This window comes from Melospiza georgiana, chromosome 11 (assembly GCF_028018845.1).
Source record: "Melospiza georgiana isolate bMelGeo1 chromosome 11, bMelGeo1.pri, whole genome shotgun sequence".
Taxonomy (NCBI): Eukaryota; Metazoa; Chordata; class Aves; order Passeriformes; family Passerellidae; genus Melospiza; species Melospiza georgiana.
In genome coordinates, this window is record NC_080440.1 from 12,407,599 (window position 1) to 12,431,450 (window position 23,852).

At 38.6% G+C, this 23,852-nt stretch overlaps 1 protein-coding gene across 1 annotated transcript; it reads left to right on the plus strand.

Moving 5' to 3' along the window:
• The first annotated feature begins 1,502 nt into the window (after positions 1–1,502).
• DENND6A (DENN domain containing 6A) lies at positions 1,503–23,142 on the plus strand. The gene is given in 21 exon segments (XM_058031955.1): positions 1,503–1,515; positions 1,518–1,807; positions 4,379–4,417; positions 4,522–4,564; positions 7,216–7,328; positions 8,313–8,393; positions 8,744–8,849; positions 9,948–10,027; positions 11,485–11,547; positions 12,155–12,210; positions 12,552–12,674; positions 12,851–12,946; positions 14,930–15,024; positions 16,739–16,804; positions 16,896–16,960; positions 17,596–17,685; positions 18,396–18,449; positions 18,531–18,640; positions 19,199–19,301; positions 20,750–20,824; positions 21,302–23,142. Coding segments are annotated over 21 exon segments (1,893 nt in total). The 3' UTR covers positions 21,434–23,142.
• The last annotated feature ends 710 nt before the right edge of the window (positions 23,143–23,852 follow it).

The window sequence follows — 23,852 nt, forward strand, 5'->3', positions numbered from 1 at the left end:
AGCAAAAACTAGAAGGACATGTGTGATGATAATAGCTAAAAATTTTGGTTTGCCCATGCCAGCAAGAATATAAAGAAGGGAAGGCTTATAAGAGGCAGCGACATGAAATCTTTTCTTAAACCAAGTGATAAAAGCTTTTGGCCAGGCCATTTAAGTTCCTAAATGGAAACAGCAAATTAAATTCCACTGAGACTCATTGCACTGAGTTGAACTTGATTAAGCTCAGTCTTAGTTATGAGAATTTTTTTGTCAAGAGAATCTACAGAATTTAGAGTTAACTACTTGAAAAATCTGTGAGACTTGCATGGTATCACTGTACAATACCTGAAGCAGCTGGAGACAGCAAGAGCCTTCCCACAGAGCCTGCCCGAGGCTGCACACTGCAGAACCCCATTCCTATCTCAGCCTGGATCTAACATTCACTTTGCTGCTCATGCTTTAGATAACTGAAGGCCGCTGTATCTCAAGTTATTACCATGATAATTTTGTGTGTTATAATTTTGTCTGAGTTATATGTTTGTTCATCTTTTGTCTAGAAAATAATCCAGTGATCAAAGCATACTGTTAATTTCTAGCTGTTTGCTTTTGATAAACAAATGTTAATGGGCCTTAAGGAAACAGTGCATCTAATGCATCCAACATTTTCTTTTAAGTAAGTATAGATGTATTATCTTGCTTTTAATATTTGCAACTCCCGTTCTGGAGAAAAAATGGCATGTAATGATTCAGGTAGCAGCTCATCTACACCTACTGCTGTTGAAGCTGTTCTAGTAACAGTCAACCAAAATCTAGTGTAAATAATTAAATTAAAAGAGGTATGGAGTTTTGGGGGAGGTGAATGCATGATATTTTATTTTTCTTTTTTTCTTTTTTGTTAAATAAAGTAGCTATTTAGTACTTTTAACTCTACAAAATGTTTCATAATGAAATATAAATAGCTGTTGGACTGTGCTAAAAGACTATTTGAAAGCTCTTACATTATTAAAGAGCTTGGGCTTTGGCTAAGGCAATAAAAGAGGGTTTAAGAGATTTGGATGCTTTTTTTATAATCATCCCAGTGATCCTGTGAGGGTGAAGCTGTGCAGCCATCAGCCAGAGGGGTATTTCCATGTCCCTCCCGTGCCGCGCTCAGCGGTGCAAAGCTCACGCTGGAGACACGGCTGTTCATTACTCGGCGGCCCCGGCGGCCCCAGCAGGTGCTGTCACTGACATGTCAAAGAGCAAAGAGCGCGGACTGATCCGTTGCCTGCAGAGCTGCCCTCGCGAGCACTCCCCTGAGCCCCGGTAGGGCGGGCTCTCCGGGCCCGGTGCGGTGTCCGCAGCCCCGAGAGAGGAGCTGCTTTCCCCGCTTTCCCCGCCCGAGCAGCTCGGCCCGCCCGGTGCCCGCCTGGAGGGGCCGGGCCGGGCCGGGCGCACCGCAGCCCTTCCCGGGCGGGCCGCGCGGGGGCGCTCCCTCCCCACCGCCCCCAGCACCACCCCCCCAACCCCCCCCCCCCGCAGGAATGGTTTGGCCTCCCTCGGTGCCCGCTTGGCCCCTCCCACTCCGAGCGGCTCCGGGGGGAGCGGGCGGGGCGACGCGAGTCACCTGACTCCGCGCGGCGGGGCCGGGGTCGGGGCCATGTCGCGGCGGGAGCGGGGCCCGGAGTCGGGGCCGGGCGGTGCCGAGGTGGCTGCGGAGGATGCGGAGCATGCGGAGCCGGAGAGTCCCGACCAGTGCCTGTCGCTGCTGCCCTGGGACCGCTTCTCAGCCTGGCTGCACTGCGTCTGCGTGGTGGGCTTCGACCTGGAGCTGGGCCAGGCCGTGGAGGTACGTGCGGCGGCGGGCGGGGGACACCGCTCGCCCTGCGGGCTGCGGCGGGGCCCCGCCGGAATCGGGCGCTTCCTCTGGCCCCGGTGTTGCACAGAGGCGGGGGAAGCTCGGCCGTGCCTAAGGAAGCGTGGTTGTGCGGAGCCCCGGAGCGGCGAGCGGGGCAGCGCCCCGGTGAACCGGCTCGGCTGTCCCGGGTGAGGCTGGTGCAGCTCTGCTCATGGCGCTGCTTGTGCTGGCGGTGGGCGCTTTTAAATGGTTTGCATTGCGTCCCGGGATTTATATGAAGTACACCGTCGGCTTTCTTTGCCTACCAATGGTGCTGATTTCTATGGCGTCTAATAAGGAGAATGTGAGTGATCTTCATAATTAACAGTTCGCCAGGTCGCTGAGGTCTGCGAAAAGGTTCTCTACGGGTTCGAAGCGTTTTCCTTCAGCACAAGCTGGATGCCGGCCCCTGGCAGTGTCACGGCTGCGGCTGCGGCTCCCGGCTGTGCCCTCTGTGCAACAGGCGGGGAACCTGTGGCACAGTGTGGGGAGGGCAGGGGCAGGGACAGCTGTGGCACCGCTTCGGCAGGGATAGGGACAGCCGTGGCACCGCTTTGGGAAGGCTCGGGCAGGGACAGCTGTGGCACCGCTTTGGGAGGGCACGGGGAGCTCACAGTGCTGGGAAATGGAAAGAAGAATTACTGTTCGGATCAGTTTCACATCCTGTTTTGCCCTTTTCACCATGTGACTGCACAGCAAACTCTTGGTCTGCAGGGAAAATGCCTTTTCCTTTCTCTTTTCCTTGCCTTAAAGGGGCGCCAGTGTAAATGCCTGGCTGACTGGCCTAAAATTTAACCAGGCTGTTGCAGTATGTGAAATACCTAACCGTTGGCCACAAAGAAATGCAGATAAAACCAGGATATTGTGTTAATTATCTGAGTTCTCTTCCTTTGATGTTATGAGGCGTTGTTAACAACAAAGACAAAGGTTTCTGTATAACCTGTGACTTGGGCAGCTGTTGTGCTCAGTGGCTGAGGGAAGCACAGTCTCTGTCCTGGCTGAGACTTCTCAGTTGACAGTCACGTTAATTTAACTGGATAAAATGAGTCTTAAAATGTCTACAGAACTAAGGCCTGTTTTGTTGGGGTTTTTCCCCCTCCCAGCATGTAGCTGCATGCAGAATAATTAGCTTCAGTTTATGTAGGAATTCTGGGAAGAAACACCTGCTAGTGAGGAGAAGGAGTATGAATTCAAGTCTGTATGCCAGCCTTCTGACTAAATGTGGGTAATTCAGCATCATTCAGCTTCTGAAAGTTACATTTAGTGTACAGCTGCTTAGCATATAGCAAAGGAAAGTATTAAGGGTTGGAAAAGAGGCAGTGATAGGTTTACTGCATGCAGAATGCAGGTGTTCCACTGGTGTCTGCTTTCAGCTTCACTTGTGCTAATCATGTCTTACACAGCTGGACATATTTGATGGAAGACTGAGGGGAAAACATGCCCTGGAGATTTTATGGCTGGAGGACAGAAAGGTGCCTAGTCAGAGATCAGCCAGTGGGTATATCCGTTGTTTTCTATAGAGTAGGATAGTGTTGTGTTTCCTGGAAATAAATGTACTTACATTGGGCAGAACAAGATTAAATGAGATAATGGGTTGTTAGCTGTACGGTGAGATGAGGACTGCATGAAGCTGCTGTTCCTGCCTTGAACTTCTGCTCTTCAACTAGGTCCCATCTTTGGAAGCTCTGAAACCTTCTGTGAAACATAATACTGGAATTTATGTCAAATTTCCTCTGCTCATAAGCTAGCCAAGCATTTCAGGAGTTTTGGAGTGGGTTGTGGGTTGTTTTGAGGACTTTTTTGGGTGAAATCTAGGTGTCTGAGGTTTGTCCTCTTTCCTGTATGTTCTATTCCCACCTGCTTGCATAATCCCTCGTTTTGTACATCCTTTCTTTTCTGAAGTAATTGTGCTTCCGCATCTTGGTTGTGTTGCATCATTTTTGATTTCTGTGTCGTGCAAGCTTACTACATGATCTGTTTGCTTTCTGTTAGTACAAAAAGCCATGATTTTGAGTTTATTCCTTGAGCTTCCATAGTTGCCATTAGGGACTAGTGTTCATCCTCCAAGAGCTGGTAATAATATAGATCATGTTTTGTGTTTGAATTTTGGTTACTCCTGCCTGACTTTTGATTGCAACAGATTTCAGACAATGTGTGTTTGCTTTAAATGTAATCCTCTACTGCATTTTGTATGTTCAATCTAAAAGATGTAATCTTGCTCTCCTTTGAGACCTTTTGCACCATAAATCTCAACTACTCAGAATGTGTGCTCTGAATGTATCTTTTTAAATTAATGTGTGTGGTCTCTAACTAGCATCCAAAATACCTTGTAAAGATGGGTGATCAAGAAAGCTTAAAAGCATATGAAGATAAGAACTGAGACATAATATTAATAGCTTACAATTGAAAATGTCCTACAGCTGGGAAGGTGTTTGAGTGTTGTACTGTTAAAATATTTGATGGAAATTTATTGCTTATATCCAGCTTATTTTCAAATAAAATAATACTGTTTTTTTCCTCTAGGTGATATATCCTCCACATTCCAAACTCACAGATAAAGAGGTAAGTCATAGTTGCTATATATCGTTTTGTTTTAGCTTAGGAAATATAAATATAATATATCTCAGAAAATATAACAGCTGTCTTTTCTTTTCCCTACCCTTTAGAAAACCAATATTTGCTATTTGTCTTTTCCAGATTCTAATTCAGGTAAGTGCTTTCTTCTCTCTGTAGTCTGTTGTTGGACTAAACTGTGTTAAAAAAGAATTTTACAGGATGTGTTCTAGGCTTTAGATCAAGTACGTATTTATATATCTTAATTAACATTGCAATACAGAAACGTTGCAGCTAAGGTTAAATATAAAACTGCAACTGTCTGCATTGCAGTAAGGTCTGAGGATTCTTCTCTGGTTTATGTAAGTGTGTAAGACCTTCCAGATGACATTTGTGCAGACATTTCAGAATACTTGGCAGGTAAAGAATGAACATCTTAATCTTCCTCTTTAAACAAAATAATAGTATTGTCACTGTAGAGACGAGAGTAGGCATGGAATTTGAAGGATTTAGTAAAGCAAATGGAAGTATATGGGACCCCCTTCTCATAAAGGACTAAATGTGTATTTTCTAAGTTCATAACAGTGAAATTTACTTTTAAATTCAAAAGCATTTAGAAAGAACAGTTGTGAAAGGAAAACCTCAGCTATCTTGTGCATTGTTGCTGTGCCTGTAGCTGTGTGTGGTCCCGGTTGTTAAATTATTCTTCAATCTAAACTTCTGCTCTTCTGCTGCCAAGGAGAAATTGGGGCATGTGGCTTATGGGTTGGACCACCTGCAAAAAGAAATTACAGAAGTTCAGACACTTCCTTTCACATTTATTTCTATCAGAAGTCAAAGCTTGCAGGACCAGCATTGTGCCTGTAACTGCAGTGACTCTGTGCTTTTGGATGCTCTGCAGTATGACAGCTTGGATAGGGAGTGATGCAGATGTGTGCTTTTAATGTGTGTGAGCTCTCTCTTATGTAATTTTACAAAGTATTTTGGCTAGTTTTTCTCCTTTGTTTAAATATCACTGAAATGAAGGTATTTTCTCTGTTCTTGCTATTCTATATGCAAATAGAAGCACAGCTTCTTTCTGTTACTGAAATAGGAGTTAACTGTATGTTCTAATTACTCTCATTGTTAATGGTGATAAGTATCTTTAGTCTTTAAAAGGTATCTTGAAGGTACAAAATCATGTGTTAAGAGCAAAGGTTGCTTTCTTAAAAATTTTTCATGTATTTTTTCAAATAACAGTGTAGTATTCTACTTCAGGCAGAATATGTGAGGAGGTTTTATTTTCAGCAGTGAAAATTTCCACATTTTTGCTTTTTATGATGTCCCTATTAAGAACTACTGGTTCTTGATCATTCTTGGTAGGCTGAAGTTTCAAATGATGTAGAGGGAATAACCTGTGTAAAACTTGCCTTCCACAGGGCTGGTAGTGTATCCTGTCTGTTAGGATTTATTTTTTCATCATAGGCCTTAGCATAAAAAGAAAAACTTTATATAACAGAGCAGTGAAGGAAGTTACTAGCTTGCAGCTAAATTTGAGGTCAGCCCATCCCAGGTTTTCATGGCTCAAAAGGTTAATTCAACTTTTTACTCTTAATATTACAAAGAGGGATTATGCCAGTACTTGTGGCTGGGAATTTAGAGGAGAAAATTGATTTAATGAGCTACTAGATCACAACAATTGTGGTTTTAAGCTGAGTTTTGCAGTACAGTTATTTTTAAAACAATGCTTTACCTTCTCTGCATGGATAATTGAAAAAAGAATAGACATTTACCAATTTTCTCTGCAAGAGCTTGTTAAATAAGAAGACATCATATTCTGAATGATATTTGAACATAGTAATGATTAAGGGTAATTTAGAACTTCTGTGTGTAGATTTTTATAATAGTTCTTGAGGGCTATTTTCCTTTGGATGAAGGGAAGGAGCTTTGCAAAGTTAAAGCAAATATTTAGTGCTGTGGTATTGGCATGTGCTGTGTTTTTTCTTATCATTGCATCCTTGCTGAGCACGTGTTACCTGTTGGAATTCAAGGTCCCATCTCACCGTGTTTTGCTACTTTTGCTTTTATCGTGGTGCACGGAGGGATTCTGAGTGCAGCTCCAGGGGGGCCTGAGGCTCAGCCCTGGGTGCTCTGTGCATGTCACTGTCCCTCAGGGGTTGGGCTGTCTGTGCTTGCTGCAGCAGAATGGATGTGACTGAAAGAGAAGATGAAATGGAGCTTGAAAGTCTGGTGAAACAGTTCTGCTGAGAATTTGTTACATTTTTCTCTAAGAAATTCATTTTGATAGAAGTGAAGGAAAACTTTGCTCCTTGGGGACATTACTGGGAAGTCCTACTCAATTTCACTCAGTTTTCAGCAATTAGCTTTGCAGCATTCAAAATGATGAGTCCTAGACGTGCCTGTGGAGTTACAGATCCGCATAATGCACTTCTACAGTGTGACATCTGTATGAACTGTATGGTGTCAGAAAAAGAGGGAAAGTGCAGCCATGTAGCAGAGGAATGACATGGCTAAGATGATCAGAACTGTACAGGCATGCCAATGAAATGGGGAATGGCAGTAGGAGAAGAGCCATTTGACCTGTTTGAGGACATGATTGTTGTTTTCCTTGTTGCAGACAGTATATTTACTGTTGGCAAAGATGCCAAATTTACCACTTATAAAATTATAAATATATTCATGTTCACAAGGGCAATGCAAGATAAATGAACCAAAACTCTGATACCTCTTTGGCTGTAAGCAAGTGCTCATGTTAAACAAGGCTCAAGCTGTGAATACTGTCTGTCATTTATCTCTTCCCCATGTAGGTTGTCTTGGGGACACACAATTTTGTTTTAGATTCCGACGGTCTCCTGGAAGGAAAGTCTCATTCTGTTGTTTTCTGGACCAATTGGATAGAGATCTACCAGTTTACTTAAAGGTTGGATATGAGAAAAAAATGAAGTGAAATTGATTTTGGGTCATGTTAATTTGTGGGTCTTCACCTTTAAATATAACGTTTGAAAAGAAAGCTCTCTGAAGTGGATGTCCTGAAAGTCAAAACTCATGTTTTCTGTAGCTAATAATAAGAAGAATAATAAGAACAATAAGTTTCATTAACTATTCTTTGTTTTATTAGTGTGGATTTTGGATTACAAGGAATTAAATTGAAGCCCAAATCTGTTTCATTATTGACTAGGAACCCGTAGACAGAATTGTAAGAACCGTTACTGTTGTGGAAATATGAAGTTCTTTATAACTTAATTTAAACAATTCCAAGCAAATTGGGCTGTCTCAGTTTCCACCCTTCAATTTTGAAGCTGGAGCAGTTACCTAAAAGAGATAGTGGCCAAAAGTTGTTCTCATCATGTCCATAGGGAATATTGAGGCCTCTGGGAGCCTGGTTCTCAAACTCAATTTAGTTCTGTTTATGTGGCAAATACCTGAATTCCTCTTTGTAGAAAGCATAAAGCTGATGTCTTGTCTTTGAAGTTTGGCAGCCTACTTCCTTAATATTCCAAGAATCTTTTGTAAAACTAATACGCTGAAAGACTAGGTTTTATCTCTTCAAGTCAGGGCTTTAAGGTTTTTAACTGCTAAAATCTTTTTAGTGCTACTTTGCAGAATAATAAAGTTGCTTTATTCTTCAAGAAATTATTTCTGGTTTTGGTTTCAGAGTGTGTCAGGAGAATGTAGATATAAAAATAGTAAAGCCAGAAAGCACAGCTGTTTCCCCATGATGATGTTTTCTCTTTGAAGTACTTACTAAAGAAGATAATGTTAATAAACACAGTAATCCTTCTAGTTTATTTTATCTAATCAACTTTGGAGCTCACAGGGGAATAGGCTTGTAAACTATGTTGAATGCTTCAAAAAGCAGGGCAGTAGCAGGTGATTGTATTGAATTCTTTCTTGTCTTTTGCAGAAAGACTCAGCATATTACTATGGCTATGTGTATTTCAGACAAGTTCGAGACAAATCATTAAAAAGAGGCTATTTCCAAAAGGTAATTTCAGTTCTTTTAGGAAAATATTAATTTAGAAATTTTTTTTCAGTGACTGCAGAGGAACAGGAAAACTGTCTTGCTTTCTAACTAAATTAGTTGTTAATTTATAGTAAATTGTTGGAATTTTACATCAGGTATGCTGTCAGAAGAGATAGTTTTCTGTCTGTGTTTAAAAACAAAAAAGTTGGGTAGTTTTGGCAGTTGTTTGTCTGCAGTTTGCCTGTAGTCAGATGTGTGGTTGGCTTGCATGTGTGAGAGAAGTCACACTTGGACTTGTCTGAGGGTAACAGGTGCAGTAGAACTGAGGGCAAGTGTTGACTGAAAATCTCTTTTGTTACTCTTTATTCCAGTCACTGGTCCTCATCAGCAAGCTGCCTTATGTCCATCTCTTTCGTACCATGCTTAAGCAAATTGCACCAGAATATTTTGAAAAAAGTGAAGCTTTCCTGGAAGCAGGTAGTGGTCCTATAATGTTGGACTCTTACACTATCACATACTACTTCTGGAGAAATAAACAACACTGTGATGTTCTAGTTTGTGGTTTTGTCTTCTTGCAGGGTAGAGGGTTGAAATTTTAGCAAACTGGCTTCACTTCTAGATCATTGAACAGAGCTAATTGAATTCTGGATCTTCCCTGGGAGAGTTGGAGATCCCTCCTGAAACCCCTCTAGGGTTGTGTGTGTTTCAGGACCAGCTGTTGAATACAAGGAGCTGATGGCAATCCTTACTTTGTGCTCTTCATCACCCAAATCCTTTTGGGCAGTCTGACAGCTTTTGCTGAGCAGCTGTACAAATGTCATCTTGCTTGAGGTTTGGTTTTTGTGTGTGTGATTTGTTTGTTTTTTGACCAAATGGAAAAAGTGACAGAGCAGCACTGGTAACAGGTGCCTCAGCCTCACTGCAGAGCTGAAAGAGCTGGAGAAAAACAAATAGAAAAGTTATTTGCTCTTTGCCTGGAAGAGCTCTGTTTTGTGTACTGTGCCTGCCCCATACAGCTTTCATGGTTTTGTGTTTTCACTGAGAAACAATTTGTGTAAACCATGAAAGAATTGCATTTTTCAATCACCTGTTTTCTTGAGAGGTTGTATTATGAGCAAAATAAGCTCAGCAGAAACTACGAGAATTATGTTTTATATTCATAATGGTTTACAAGAAAATGCTGGAAAACTTTGTAGCCAGCTACAAAGCAGCTTTTTCCTTAACTGCTTAACTGTTTATTGGTTCTGCAGTGGCCAATATACATAAATGGAGGTGTTCTTCTCAAATTTTTTTAGTATGTACTTTCATGGTTCCCAGGTAATGTTTCTTCAACTAATTTTAAGTCTTATTGCAAAAATTGGAAGACCAGAGAACACTGTTTTCTTGGAATGAAAATCTTTATCATTCTAATGGAATAATACATACATAATGTCCAAAACGCAAAACTTGAGTGTGATTGAGAGACAAGTAGAACTGCTGTGGATTATTAGCACTAATTTCAAGTTGCAGTGTGCACAAAGGTGACTCTGTGATCACGGTTTATAGCTTGCAGAAACTTTGGTATTTTTCTTTCAGTTTGTAGTGACATTGATCGTTGGCCAGCACCAGTTCCAGGGAAAGTTCTGCAGTTGCCTCTTATGGGTCTCATAATGAAGGTGAGGACTCCTGCACTTGTTCCTCTCTGAGGGTGTTTTCCCCACCTTTCACTGTGCAGTTCCTCACTCCCTTGTGCCTTGTTTTTATTGTCCTGATCTTCCAAACAGGAGTAGATGTTTACAGCACTCAGAGTGAAGGTCTGGGAGATCTTGATTAAGTGCTTTAATTGAGGGGAGGAGGGGAGGATCTTTTATAGTGCTTAGGTTAATATTAATTTTAGTAGCTACTAAAAAGTGATTTTTCAATACAATTACTAGTTGCAGTGTCCGTATTATCCCTCCTAGAATTTGCATTCTAGGAGACTTCAGTGCTAATTATGTTTGTCAAATCAAACATAAAGTAGCCCTTGAAAATACTGAGAGTTAAATTCCAGTCAAGCAAATTAAATATTTGCTTGACTAAAAATCATTCTCATTCCTGAAAGTTAAGTAAAAATCTTTTTTGTCCCGCACACCAGAAATAATTGCTTGTGCTGTTTGTATTTTTTAATGGCAGTGAAATATGTCTGAAGAAAGCCATTAGAAGTTATATCTAGGGTGTAGTGAAGAACTGTTGAGTTTAAACAGTGGTTAAGAACTGGGCCTCTGGGAGTTGTATTAATTTCATAATCCATATGAAGTGCAACTAAATGGATTTGATGAAGTCGGAGGTTACAGCCAGAAGTACCTTCCCAGCAGAAACTCTCAAGTTTTTGGAAAGAGAGGGAGAAAAAGAAGTTTCTGAAATTATACTACATCAGAAATTTAAAAGAATGGTTCTGGATGCTGGGTGGTGAGGAGTCTCAGATGTGTCTTTTTTGGGCATTGCCTGCATTTATCTCATCAATAATTCTTACCCATGAGAACTGAAATTGCATTCCTAAACTGAGTAAAGCCATAATTACTGTCCAGTGATATTGTCCCTGCTTTTTATACTGCTTGGGCAGTTTTAAGTGTTGTGTGTAAATGACATCCATTTCCACTATGATTCAATTTGTTACACTCAAGACTTACAGATGCAAACTGTGAATCCAGAGAAGCCTCCCATGTTCAGACTATTTGGATTCTGGCAAGTCTCACTTGCCAGAACATCTTGATGTTTTAGGAGAGAATTTTTTCCTGAAAGTAATTCTGTACCATCTTAAACCCCCAAGACTTGGTTTCAGGTCATTCTTTCCAAAATTTAGAGGTATTTTTATTGAAATTACAGCTACAATTTTGACTCACTTTACCAATAGTCTCTTTTTAAACTGGAGTATTGTTTTCATATTCTATTAGTCAGTTTGCTATTGGAAATTCTGTAGGTGGAAGTTCTGTAGAGGAAATAAGTGTCATGCTGTAATATATATCCTCTATACTTTGAGAGGATATATATTATATATATCCTCTCAAAGTATTACAGATTTTCTGTAAGTCAGCATTTGAAGTGTCTGCTGATTCAATACAAGGGAAAATAAATCTTTCTTTTTCTTTCCAAGTTGCGGATTCCAACATATCGTGACAAGCCTGGAACAACACCGATAGTGCAGAATATGCACCAGGTAGTGATTAGATACTGATACTGTATACAGCCCCAGACAAAGCCAGACATCTGCTTCATTCTGTAAACTTGTTAGTTAGAAAAGATGGGTAGCAAATCGTCATACACTATGATAATAATGAAATCCACAATCTTTAAAACTTTGAATGGAGTAGTCCAGATTTGGATTCTTCATTGAAAGGATATTCTAACCCAGTAACCCTGAGCAGGGAGAGATGTCCAGGTCCTGGAAGAAGATAGCTGGCTGACAGTTACTAACCTGAACATCCTTTTAATGTTTGGATAGTTTGGGTTTTTTTGAGGATGAATCCAGAATTAAAAGTCTTTAGCCATAGAAGATGTTTATGAAACAAATCCATCTGTGTCTTCATGTACAGTTGTTTGAAACAGCTTCAGTATTTTGATTTGGGGGGGGGGGGGGTGTCTTGGGAGATGTCTTGCTCATAGAACACAAAGGTACTTGTGGAGATAATGTACTATATACTGCAGCAGTACATGAATAATTAGACTATATCCTGTCTACTGTCTGTAAGCATTTAAGGGAAACCATTTCATTTAATACCTAGGTGTTCTGATGACTAAAAACCAAGCATTGCGATGTCTTTTAGGCAGATGCTCAGATCTCCATGGCTTTACCGACTGTTCATGAAGTAGATCTTTTCAGGTAGGAGCTTGGACTGATTAATTCCTAGCTGTGAGCTCCCACATGTTTTTGATTTATGGCAGTTCCTTAACACATCTCATGGCTTGTAAGCTAACATTTATCAGTGTTGGTTTTAATTTTTTTTTCTGTCAAGTTTGCTAAAACACAGTACTGACAATATACAGGCTGAAATGGCAATAAACAAATAAGTTCACTAAATGTTCCATTTTACAAGAGTATTTTATGTTTTTCAAATTACTATTAAAATACTACCACAGACTTCTTCTTTATGCCTTTGTTAACCAGAAGAAATATTTAATTTATATTGTCAAATGTATTAAAATACCTCAATCTGTTTTTAGGTGTTTCTGTCCAGTGTTCTTCCATATTCAGATGCTTTGGGAGCTGGTGCTGCTGGGAGAACCACTTGTTGTGATGGCACCATCACCAGCAGAATCTTCAGAAACTGTGTTGGCCCTTGTTAGGTAAATGTAGTAGAGCTTTCTAACTATGGCTGAGGGTGTTGGTGTAAGATTGCAGCTGAGTGGACCTTCATTGATCTGAGTGTGATAAAACATTACAAATTTTAGATTTGCTTCTGTGTTTCATGAAAGTTTGCACTGAGTACACAAATCAAGCTCATCCTTCTTGTACCTTGCAGCTGTATTTCACCACTGAAGTACTGCAGTGATTTCAGGCCATACTTCACCATCCAGGACAGTGAATTCAAAGAATACACAACTCGCACACAAGCCCCGTAAGTAAATCCAACCCTCTGGAGAAGATGTTGCTCAAAGCCACTCATAACCATAAATTTGTATTAAAATACTGTTTAACTATTCTGGATTTCTATCATTAGAGAATTAGGTTTAGACTTTTCTTTTTTTGGTGAGATTATCATGCAGAGTGCAGCTGATTTTTTATTCCAGTTAGATAAGACAAAAGTTACAAAACAATGCCATCATTAAACCAGGCTTGAGTTACATAGGATAATTCTCTACAGAATAAGTCAAACTGCAAGTATGAACCCAAGAAAAGTTCTTGCTTTTCCATAAGGGTTTGTCTGTGCAACAGCAGCTCCAGAGTAGCTCCTTGGGAAATTCTGCTGTGTTTTAATTTTTAATTAACTGCTACACCAAGTGACTTGTAGAATTCAACACCCATACAGCTATTTTGTAAACCTAAGTCCTAGTCAAGACAATTTAAAAATCAAATATCTCTTCACTAAATGTATTAGGTTATTAATGTAAATAAGTCAGAAATTATTTTTTTATGAGTGTGAATGTCCAAAACTAGTGATGTTTGAAACTACTTTAAGTATATTTTTTCTCCTTTATTTTTTTAAAATCCTGCTGTTATTTTGAGCACATACACCTCCAGTATTTCTTAATGTATGTTATTTAAATGCAACTTGATTTTGGAATGGAATGCATTTGTTAGATTCAGTGATCTTTTGATAGATAAATTTCTTCTAATGTCAGAACAGGCAGAGGTTGTTGATGTGGATTTTTTGTTTGTTTTGTTGGTTTTTTTTTTTACTGTAGTGTTCCTCTCAATTGTTGTATTGCCAGAGATGGAGCAGTAGAGAAACACATAAACACAGGCAATATGTTTTAGTTTGTGTTCCATGGGAATGGTTATGCAGTATGTAATTTAGTTTCTAAAAATAATTCCAGGAAGAATTTTGTAGTAACCTACGTTTCAAAATTCCATCCACTCTTCTGTAGCAAAATAAAAAGGTTGGTCACTGCAGAGATTAGTATTTGAAATAGAGCTGAAATTGCCCTGACTTTCTTATGGAAAACAAAAAGTTGGAAAGAGTGGAGATAGTTTTAGAAACCTATGGCTCTTAGTGAGGTGAAGAATCTAAATGATGTCTATTCCATGTATTATCTTAATAATAGAGTGGAGCAGAGAAACTTCTGGGTAGTGTACAGAAAGTGTTAAACTTTGGGATTTCTAAGACCAGTCTAACAAAATGATGATAAACTATTTTTAAGATGGCAGTTTCAGTGAGACTTACTGCTGTATTCCTTAGCTGATGTTTGACTGAAAAATGGATGGCAACCACTCTGTTGAAAAACATGTTCGTACCTCATCCTATTAGTGCCATAAATCCCAAATTTTGCAGGCCTGTGCTGCAGCACTGTGCTCTTACTGCCCCTTGTTCCCTGTGTGCCCAAGCACAGAGCAGGCAGAGAAACCTGGCACAGAGTGAGCTGGGGCACAGTGCTCTTCAAGTGCTTGTGCTGCTTCACTTGATAACTGCTGCTTAAAGCAAGTGGGATATTAAGTGTCTCATTTGCTTAATGACATGCACATTCAAGTACTGAGAGTTTGTTATCATCAAACCTTGAAAAGTAGCAATTTGTCTTTCAAATATGGGTCAGATTCCTGCTCATAAAAAAACAAACAAAAAACCAACACATCACAAAACCCCAATTACAGACAATGTGCTGTTCTCACCATTGCAAGTGGGCAGAATTTAGCCAAGTTTAAGCAGATGATGTCATTTTTATTCTATTCAACAATTGTTGTTGTTTGTACTTTAACGTAACTGTCTTCTTTTCTAAAACATTGAAACTTTGATAAACATTTGTCCTTTTATGTGCAATTTAAAATGTAACTCTTAAATACCAAAGGAAAATAATTTCACGTTAACAACTTAAGTTGACCTTTTCTGTTTGTTAAGGCTGAAGCTCTTGCTGTCATATTTTAATCATTGTCATTACTTTTCTAGGCCATCTGTCATTCTAGGGGTGACAAATCCCTTTTTTGCTAAAACACTCCAGCACTGGCCTCACATTATCCGAATTGGAGATATCAAACTTCCAGGTAAAATAGAAATGTTTTCTACAATTCTGTGCAAAGGGATCTGTGTGCTTATTTATTTACCAACATATATAATTTTGTTCCATTTATTTAATTTAATGCAAACTAAATTTTCATGGATGTAAATCTGTCAAGTGAAATTAGAATTTTGACTTCTCTGTGTCTTTTCAAATCTAGTATCTTAAATGCAAAAGATAGTAATAGTCATTAGTAATAATGTTCTACCTTTCAGAGAATCCTGAATTTGTATCTCTCCCAATAAGGTATTAAAATGAGACATAATGTATTACTGATGTTAATTTTAGTGTGAATAGAATATAATAAATCAGTCACAGCCAGCACAGAATATGACACCCATGTGGAAGCTATTTTTGAATGTTACAGTAATCTTAAAAGTTGTTGACAATATTTTTATAATATATTTCTAATCTGGCAATATTCCAGTAATTATTAATTGTTCAGTCTGGATGATTTCCTTACACAATTGCCTAGAATTTTTATGTAATGTTTGGATAAAATGTCAGTTGCCACCCCTGGAATTATTGTGGGAAATTCCTGAATGTAGCTGTTTGCTGCTGCAGGTTCACTACACTGTTCTGACAGTGGGAATGCATAAATATGCAATTAAGATAAAACACCATAAAATTAATTTTTGTATAAGAAGTTAATTTTAACTTCTGAGTACACTGAATTAATTAAGGATTGCATACTGTGCTCAATATAATTAAGCAAGGTTTTGCTTAACTTCAAAATACTATGTCTGTCTATGGTCAGAATACCTGTGGGGGCTTAGGGTAGTGTGGGGAAGTGTTACTTTGCTGCTGTGTAGCTAATGTTTGGAAAGTAGAATCTTAATTAACTCTGGAAATCCATTTAAACAGGTGGCCTTCAAATCTGATATACAGTTTCAAGTATGAAATTCTAGTTTTGATGTAGCTATGGGAAATGCTTAGTCAGGAAGTTCTAGAGAGGCATCTGTCTGACCTGTCTTTAAAAATTTATATTTTATTTCTTTAGGGACAAAGGAATGAGAGTTCTGATTATGTTTTGTTGGTTTTTTTCCTTCATTTTTCCCCAACTCTGCAGTTCCAAGAGCGACTTAACTGTTACTGTTTCTAAACTCGAGCATCCAGATAGATTTAGGAGGAAGGTTCTGATGAGGCTGCAAGACAGTGAACAGGGTTTAGGGTCTTCTGGTTGGAGCAGGATAAACTGGAAAAACAAAAGCCTTTAGTATGGCCTATGACAAAGGAGACTTAAATTCATTTTCTTACAACACTTAATCTGTGGCTTCTATTTGATTTTCTTCTATACAAATTTTAATTATGCCAAGGTACCAAAGATTTGTTCCCAAAAGCATTTACACTAAGGGGAACAAGGGAAATGGACTAAAAATATGAAATTAAGAAAATAATTATTCTCTGCTATATATCTGTATGTTGATTGGCTGTTTGAATTCAGAAGGTCATCCTTTGGCTGGTTTTGTTTGTGGGGCTTTTTCGGTTCACTTTTTGCTTGTTTGGGTTTTTGTTGGGATTTCAGGTTTTTTTTTTCTTTTCAACAAGGAACACTTATATGAAATAAAAAGTCTATTTGCTGTTATTCATGTGTTTGCTGGGTGTTTCTGGATATATACTTGGATTCTTCGTCCATGTTTCTAATGTTTCTTACAATATTAGATAGCCTTCAAGTAAGGTGGCTTTATGTGTTTTGGCAGGTGAAGTTCCAAAGCAGGTGAAAGTGAAAAAACTGAAGAACCTAAAAACTTTGGACTCCAAACCTGGTAATAACTTCAGGCTTAAATTGCCAGTGTTTTCATTTTAAAATGTGTACCTCATTTCTCCTGTGGCTATATGCTGCTTTCTTTCCTTTAGGTGTTTATACCTCTTACAAGCCATACTTGAACAAAGATGAAGAAATCGTTAAGCAGTTGCAAAAGGTAATGGTTTAGATGAGTTCTTGATGGCAGCTGGTTTGTGTGTTTTGTGTGCTGTTGTACAGGGGTTTCATGTCAGGCTGCACTTAGTGTAACTGAAATGAAACTGGATTCTGGTTCCTTTGCCCCAGTTCATAACAAAATAGGTATATATACCCCCTCATTGTAGAAAGGCTGCTGCCTTATTAGCAGCTCCTATAACTATATGAATGGTGGACCTCAATAAGTTAGCTTAATAATTTAGAGAATTTAAGGTATTTTATCTGTTCATCTGTTGAGGTTTTCCATATTCTGCCACCCCCACTCTGGTCTCTGGTCTAAAATTCTAACACATGAGGTGTGTAAGAATCAGAGCTTCCAGATTTTAACTGATTTGCAACACTTCTCTATAGAAACGTTTCTTTCCTTGAAATTCTTTACATGAAAATAAAAAATCAATAATTGCAAAGACAGGTGTCTGTACAAAGAACTTGATGCTATTGCTTTCCTCCCTGGTTCAGGGTAGGAGATTGTGTGTGGGCATATGGCAAATGAATACAGATGATAATAAATATTCATAAAAAGTAAACCCACCACAACTACCTACATCCTTTGGAGTAACAGACTGACTGTGATGTGTTGTTTTGGGTTTTTTTAAGGGAGTACAACAGAAGCGTCCTACAGAAGCCCAGAGTGTGATACTGCGGCGCTATTTCTTGGAACTGACGGAAAGTTTCATTATTCCTTTAGTGAGTTCTTAGAGTAATGGGGTTTTTACAGAAGCACTAAGGAGTAGTTTTTCTGGAGTTACCCTAAGTATAGTAGCTCTCCAGTGTAGCCCTGGAATCAGGCCTGGGCCCAGCTGGTGAGGCACAGCTGCCTCCTGCTGTCACACCTGACACTTGGCAGTGGCCCCACTCCCTGTGCCTTGGACACCTTGGGGCTCTCTCTGGCCATGCCTGTGCCAAGCCTTACTGGAGCAGAGATGGCCACAGCTCAGACAGTCCTCTGTGGGTTAATTCTAACTCTAATGTTTGGCTGAGGGACTCAGACAATCTCTTCCAAACACTTGATACAAAGCGTGGTTACTGTTTGAAATCACCCACGATAGGGGGTGGACTGTCCACCTTCTGTGGACTGTTTCCAAAGAAAAGAGAGATTGTTTACCAGTGGCTTAAGTTCAGGATATAGATATTCTATCTGTGCATCTGCTTCCTATCCTTCTTTGTCTCGTGTCCTTCTTGAACTTGACTGGCTCAAAGTTCTGGAGTTGGGAAAATACAGTCTATATAAGATAAGCTCCTTCTTGTTTTCTCATGTGGTAAATACGCACAACCCCACCCTGTACTAACACTGGGAAGAGAAAATGCTGTGGTCACAAGCAATAAGTAAACACACATGTGGACTGTGTGTCTTTAATACTGGTTATGCAAACAACCTTTCCTTTTCCTTTCCCCAGGAACGTTACGTGGCAAGCTTAATGCCTTTGCAGAAATGCATATCACCCTGGAAGGTGAGGAAGTGTAATTTGAATGAGCTGGAAATTGGTAATTAGAGAAATTAAGGTCTGCTAATTTTTTTTTTCTGTCCATAGAGTCCACCACAGCTGAGGCAGTTTAACCAAGATGACTTCATGAAGACATTGGAAAAAGCGGGACCACAGCTCACCTCAGGTTTAAAGGGAGATTGGATAGGACTTTACAGGTAATTTCTTTCATCAGCATAAAAAATTATATAAATTAAAACAGATCAATAATATTAATGCTCTTTTTCCTGAGGAAACTTACAATCAGGATTGATTTGAGTAAGACTCTTTTAGAATATATGCTTTAATAGAAATTGATAGGGCTAAGCATACTTTACTTGCTTAAATCTCTTTTTTTGCTAACATTACAGGTTTCTGTATATCAGTGTTATTTGTGGTTTTATTTGTGGTTCTAGCTTGATTCCTCCTTCCAATCAAACACAAACACAAAAATGAGGCTATTTCAAACTGGGCCTTGATCTCTTTTTTCCTCAAATTCCCTAATCTTAATTGTGTTTCAGACACATGTTCTTTACATTCTTTTCTCAATCCTTGTCTTAATTACTAGAATTAATGTTAATCTCTACTTTAGAATATTACATCTTTTTGAAAGTGTATAGAGAAAGGGTTCTAATATCTTACTCAATCTCAAATACAATTACATCTGATGATGTAGGAAACACTGTTACCACATTGTACTTAAATATAAAATGTATTTTTCTTTGGTGTTTTACCAGGCATTTTTTGAAATCCCCAAACTTTGATGGTTGGTTTAGGAGCCGGCAGAGGGAAATGACCCAGAAGTTAGAAGCCCTTCATTTAGAAGCACTCTGTAATGAGGTTAGAAAAATGTGTGCTTACAATTATATTTATCATCCTGTAATACAAATACACTCTCCCACAAGTCAGCTTTACTCCTGTTTTCATAGGTTGAATGTGACATTGTTGACAGTTTTGTGAATCCTGATCTAGCAAAACATGATTTAGTTAAACAAGTACAAGCTAGAACTGACACAGCAAGAGAACAATATGAAATACAGTTCACTTGTCATAACAACTGTCATCCTTTGTAAAACCTGCTTTTAGGTTTGTTGTGTATTTTAAAATAAAGCGCACACACCCACCCTCAAAAAAAAAGCTTTTTCCTCCTACTTGACAATATTACTCTGTTCAGCTTCCATTCTTGACAACATATTTTCAGTTACAATACAGTTTGTAGCTTTAAAGGTAAAAATTCAGCTAGTTTGACATTCTAATTGACAGCTAATTAGATATATTTAGTAAATAAGCCTACAACTGATGCACAGTAATGGGAACCTTAGACGTGAAGTCTGTTTACATATAACAAAATTCACATAACTAATATAACACATAACTATTCTGATGTTGTAAGAGCCATTCCTTAATTAAGAAGCTGAAGTGGGTATCAATATAATTTGAATTGGAACAACTGATAGAGAAAGGAATCGCCAGAGGAGATGTTGTACAGCCAGAGAGGGAATAAGAACAAAAACAAAGTAAGGCAACATTACAGCTTTAAAACAAACAAACAAAATTGCTCTGTTTCTCAAAAGCCATTTATTTTTATCCCTTGCCTTGTCAATTCCCAAACAATAAAAATGTAGCAAATCCAAACAGATTATTCAAATAGAGCAGACCAAATAATTTGCAGGTCAGTTATACAATTTAGACTCTATCCAACTGTATTTGACATCAACTTGATAAAAAAATAGGAAATGTGTTATAAATTTATTACTGATTCTGCTCCTTTCTTGTTTTTTCTTTTGAGCCGCAAAATAAATGTTCCTTTGTACATGAACAAATGTGTTTCATAGGAGAGTTCTAAAGGGGTAGGGGAGCAGAACTTCCATAAGAAAATCCACTTGATTTATCTTACTAGTTATGAACTCCTTTAGTGCCCTAGAAACAGTAATCTCTGTCCTGAACTACTGTAATACTTTATTGTGCTGGCAGTTCTGATTTGGTAATCATTCACTGCCATTTGGCATTGTAGATGCTCTTTCTCAAACTGAGCCTGTTTGGCAGGATTTTTTCCCCCTTTAATTTATTTGTATTGTGTTTGTGTGCAAGTTTGCTGTTATGTGAAGTACAAATAAAGCAGATTTTGTAGTTCACAGTAAAGACAGTGCATGAATAAAATGAGGTTAGCAAATGGCATAGGAATAAGGAAAATACCTATTCTGAACATTAGGTGTAGATTAAGACCTCTTTTGAAAATTACATATGCAACCATGAATAATTCAATGACTGTTTTTTTTTTATTTTAGAACTTGGTTTTCTGGAGTCAGAAGCATACTGAGGTAGAAACGGTGGATCTTGTCTTAAAGTTAAAAAATAAACTGGTAAGTAACTGAATTGAACATTACTTAGCTACATAAAAGCTTGATATAGCTGGTTTTGCAAGTACATAAATGAAAATATTCATCATTATCTAGGTAGTTTAAAGGTTCAGTCATTCATTCAGGCTTGAAAAACAGAGACAGTCAATTTCAGCCATGCCTGAAAAGTTATTTGGCTTCCCAATATCATCTGGCTGTGCTGGAAGCATTGTATTGCTGGGGTTTTTTTAATTACTTGTAATTCTGTGACTGATCTGAATCCCCAGGGAAGAAGAAAACCAATTTTTGTTGTTATTTCTGAAAGTCCAAATCAGTGTTCTCACTGTTGTGTGGTTGCTGGGGAAACCTGCTGTTGTCCGAATTCCTACTCAGTCAGCAAATGAGGAATTCATTTTCCAGATTTTGTAATACATGACTTTGATATTTCTTAAGGTAACCTTGCATTTTTAGTACAAATCTTGTTTTCTGGTACCTTTGCAGTTGCAGGCTGACAGAGAACATCTTCCTGTGAACACTGACACACTGAAAAAGCTGCAGACACACATCAATGATATTATACTGGCACTGCCAGATGACTTACAGGACATCTTGCTCAAAACTGGCACAACATGATTTCTGCTGGGCTTTTTTGGTGCCAAAAACCAGAAGGCAAGTGGTCTCACAGAAGACAGTGGCTTACCAAGTTTGGAACACAGCTCTAAACCAGTACATTAACACTACAAATGGACTGTACTAACAGTATAGCCCACTATATCATTCTCACTGTTTTTCCACTCAATACCAATGCAACTAAAGGGATTTTTATGTCTAATACTATTTAAAATAAGTGCTCTTAAGAATAATCTGTGGGCATATAAACTGGGCCACAGTATAGGACAACAGTGCAGTGCTGGCATTGCAGAATGTTTCCCAATTGGTGCTGCTATACCCAGTCCTTCTCAGGGGTAGGCAATATTGAACCTGTACTGTCCTGTTGATGTAGTATCTGATTACTTTTATTTGTTTTTTACTTTTAGTTTTTAGCTAGTGCTAAGTCCAACTGACATATTGGTGATTTGGCCAGAATGCCTTAAAATTGAGGTGTTTTACTGGTAAATCACAGCTTTTAAAACTGTTTCAGGAGCAACTGAAATGATCAGATCCATTCTTAACTTTGTGTTTCTCCTTCTTACCATCTTTCCAAAATGATACTGATTTAGCATCTTTAAAGAAGAGAAGGCAGCTGACAAAATTTTCCTGAAAGAAAATCTCTTCCACTCAGTGTCAGTTATCAGGGTGCTCTTACATGCCTTAAAGTAATTACATACTAATTTGTGCTTTTAAACTGCTGACATCCAGGATTTCAACTGGATCACTCATGTAAATGTAAGCATGCAGTATTCATCAGAGGAAATGAACACTGTGGTGTTCTAATAGGGATTTTAAAATGGGTAATTTTGGTAGAGTTAGCTGATACATAGTCTGTTTCAGTTGGAGATCATACCAGTCAGCTCCTGTTAAAATTTTTAACTTCATTATTTTTGACTTACCCAGTCATGTGTGTGAGGAGGTGATGAGGCTGGAGGGAGAAAATATTGGCTTCAGCTGAAAAAAGCCTCTGGACAGGTCAGACTGGCAAAAAAAGATTGTAGCATGAAATTATTCTCAGTATGTGCATACAGCAGACATGCATAAAGACTACCTTCCTCTTGCATATTCAGCAACAAGAATGGGATGTTTTATCTTCTTGAACAAGTTTCAGTGGTGTGTAAGAACTCAGCTGCTCCACATGCAGTGTTGTACTTTGACCAGTTTCAAGTAGTGCAAACATAATGCTATAGTGCACACACAGCATATACTTTTATATGTCAAGTGGATCACAGTTATTAAAAAAAAATTACTCTGCTTTTAAGTGCTTGGATAGAATTTTTTACATCTTATGACATAATCCTGCTATAAGAACATGCTTTTGTATAACAAATATTTCATACCATCTTTATAAAAATTTCTTATTTAGATATAAAGTGTCACAACAGTATTTTTATGAAAATAATGTATTTTAATACTTTGTTTTGTATACAATTACTCACGACCAAAAGTTTAATGTATCTATTATGTTACATAAACTATACCACTTCAGCATTAATTGCTAATTTGCAGAATTTTTTTTTTGCACGCCCTGTGAAAAGAATTTCTAATCCAGAAATTAAGTGGCCATTCATACCCTAAATTATCTTAACTATTTAATCTGTAGCACTGTGTTGTTTCTTGGAACCATGTAAACTGGTAACAACTATGATAACTAGCACATGACTGCAAATACGTATTTTTTTAAACAAAAATAAAGAGTTTGATTTTTTTTTTCTTTGGAAGTTATGTGACTTAGATGATGGGTGTGTTTGGTTTGCTTGGTTTTTCCCCGTCCCCTGTGTAAGCAAAGCTGTTCAGCTTGCAAAGACTGCTGCTTGATGAAGCTGTACCCCTGAGCTGCCCAGAAATGGGATGGAGTGGTGTTGTGGTTTGATTATGCATCATGGTTGGAATGAGACAGAGCTGCAGGATCCTCAGCAAAGCCAAGGGCAGGGCCTGGATTAAAGCAGGTGTTTGTTAGATTGTACTCAAAGAATGAAATAGTGAAAGGTATCTAGGATTAACCAGATACACTAAGATTGGGCCAGCTTGGAGATCCAGAAAGTAACTATCCTCAAGCACAGGGAAGCTTCATTTTCCTAGCCCAAAAAAGAAGTGTAAATGCTGAATGCTCTGAACAGATGGGTGAGTATTGGAAACCTAGAACTGGACTCCTTCCATTACAGCTTCCTGATAGTTTTCATGGTAGGTCAGGATCATATTAACATCTTGGGCACAAACTAGATTTAAAGCATGATTGATTCCTTTATAAAAATATAGCTTTCCATCTTAATTTACACCAGGTTTTGGAATCAGAAGAACATAATTTAGAATTAGAATAAGGTTTTCAACATGATACCTAAGAGCAGTTGTGGATGCCTCATCCCTGAAGTGTGGGCTGCACAGGGCTCTGAGTACCTCA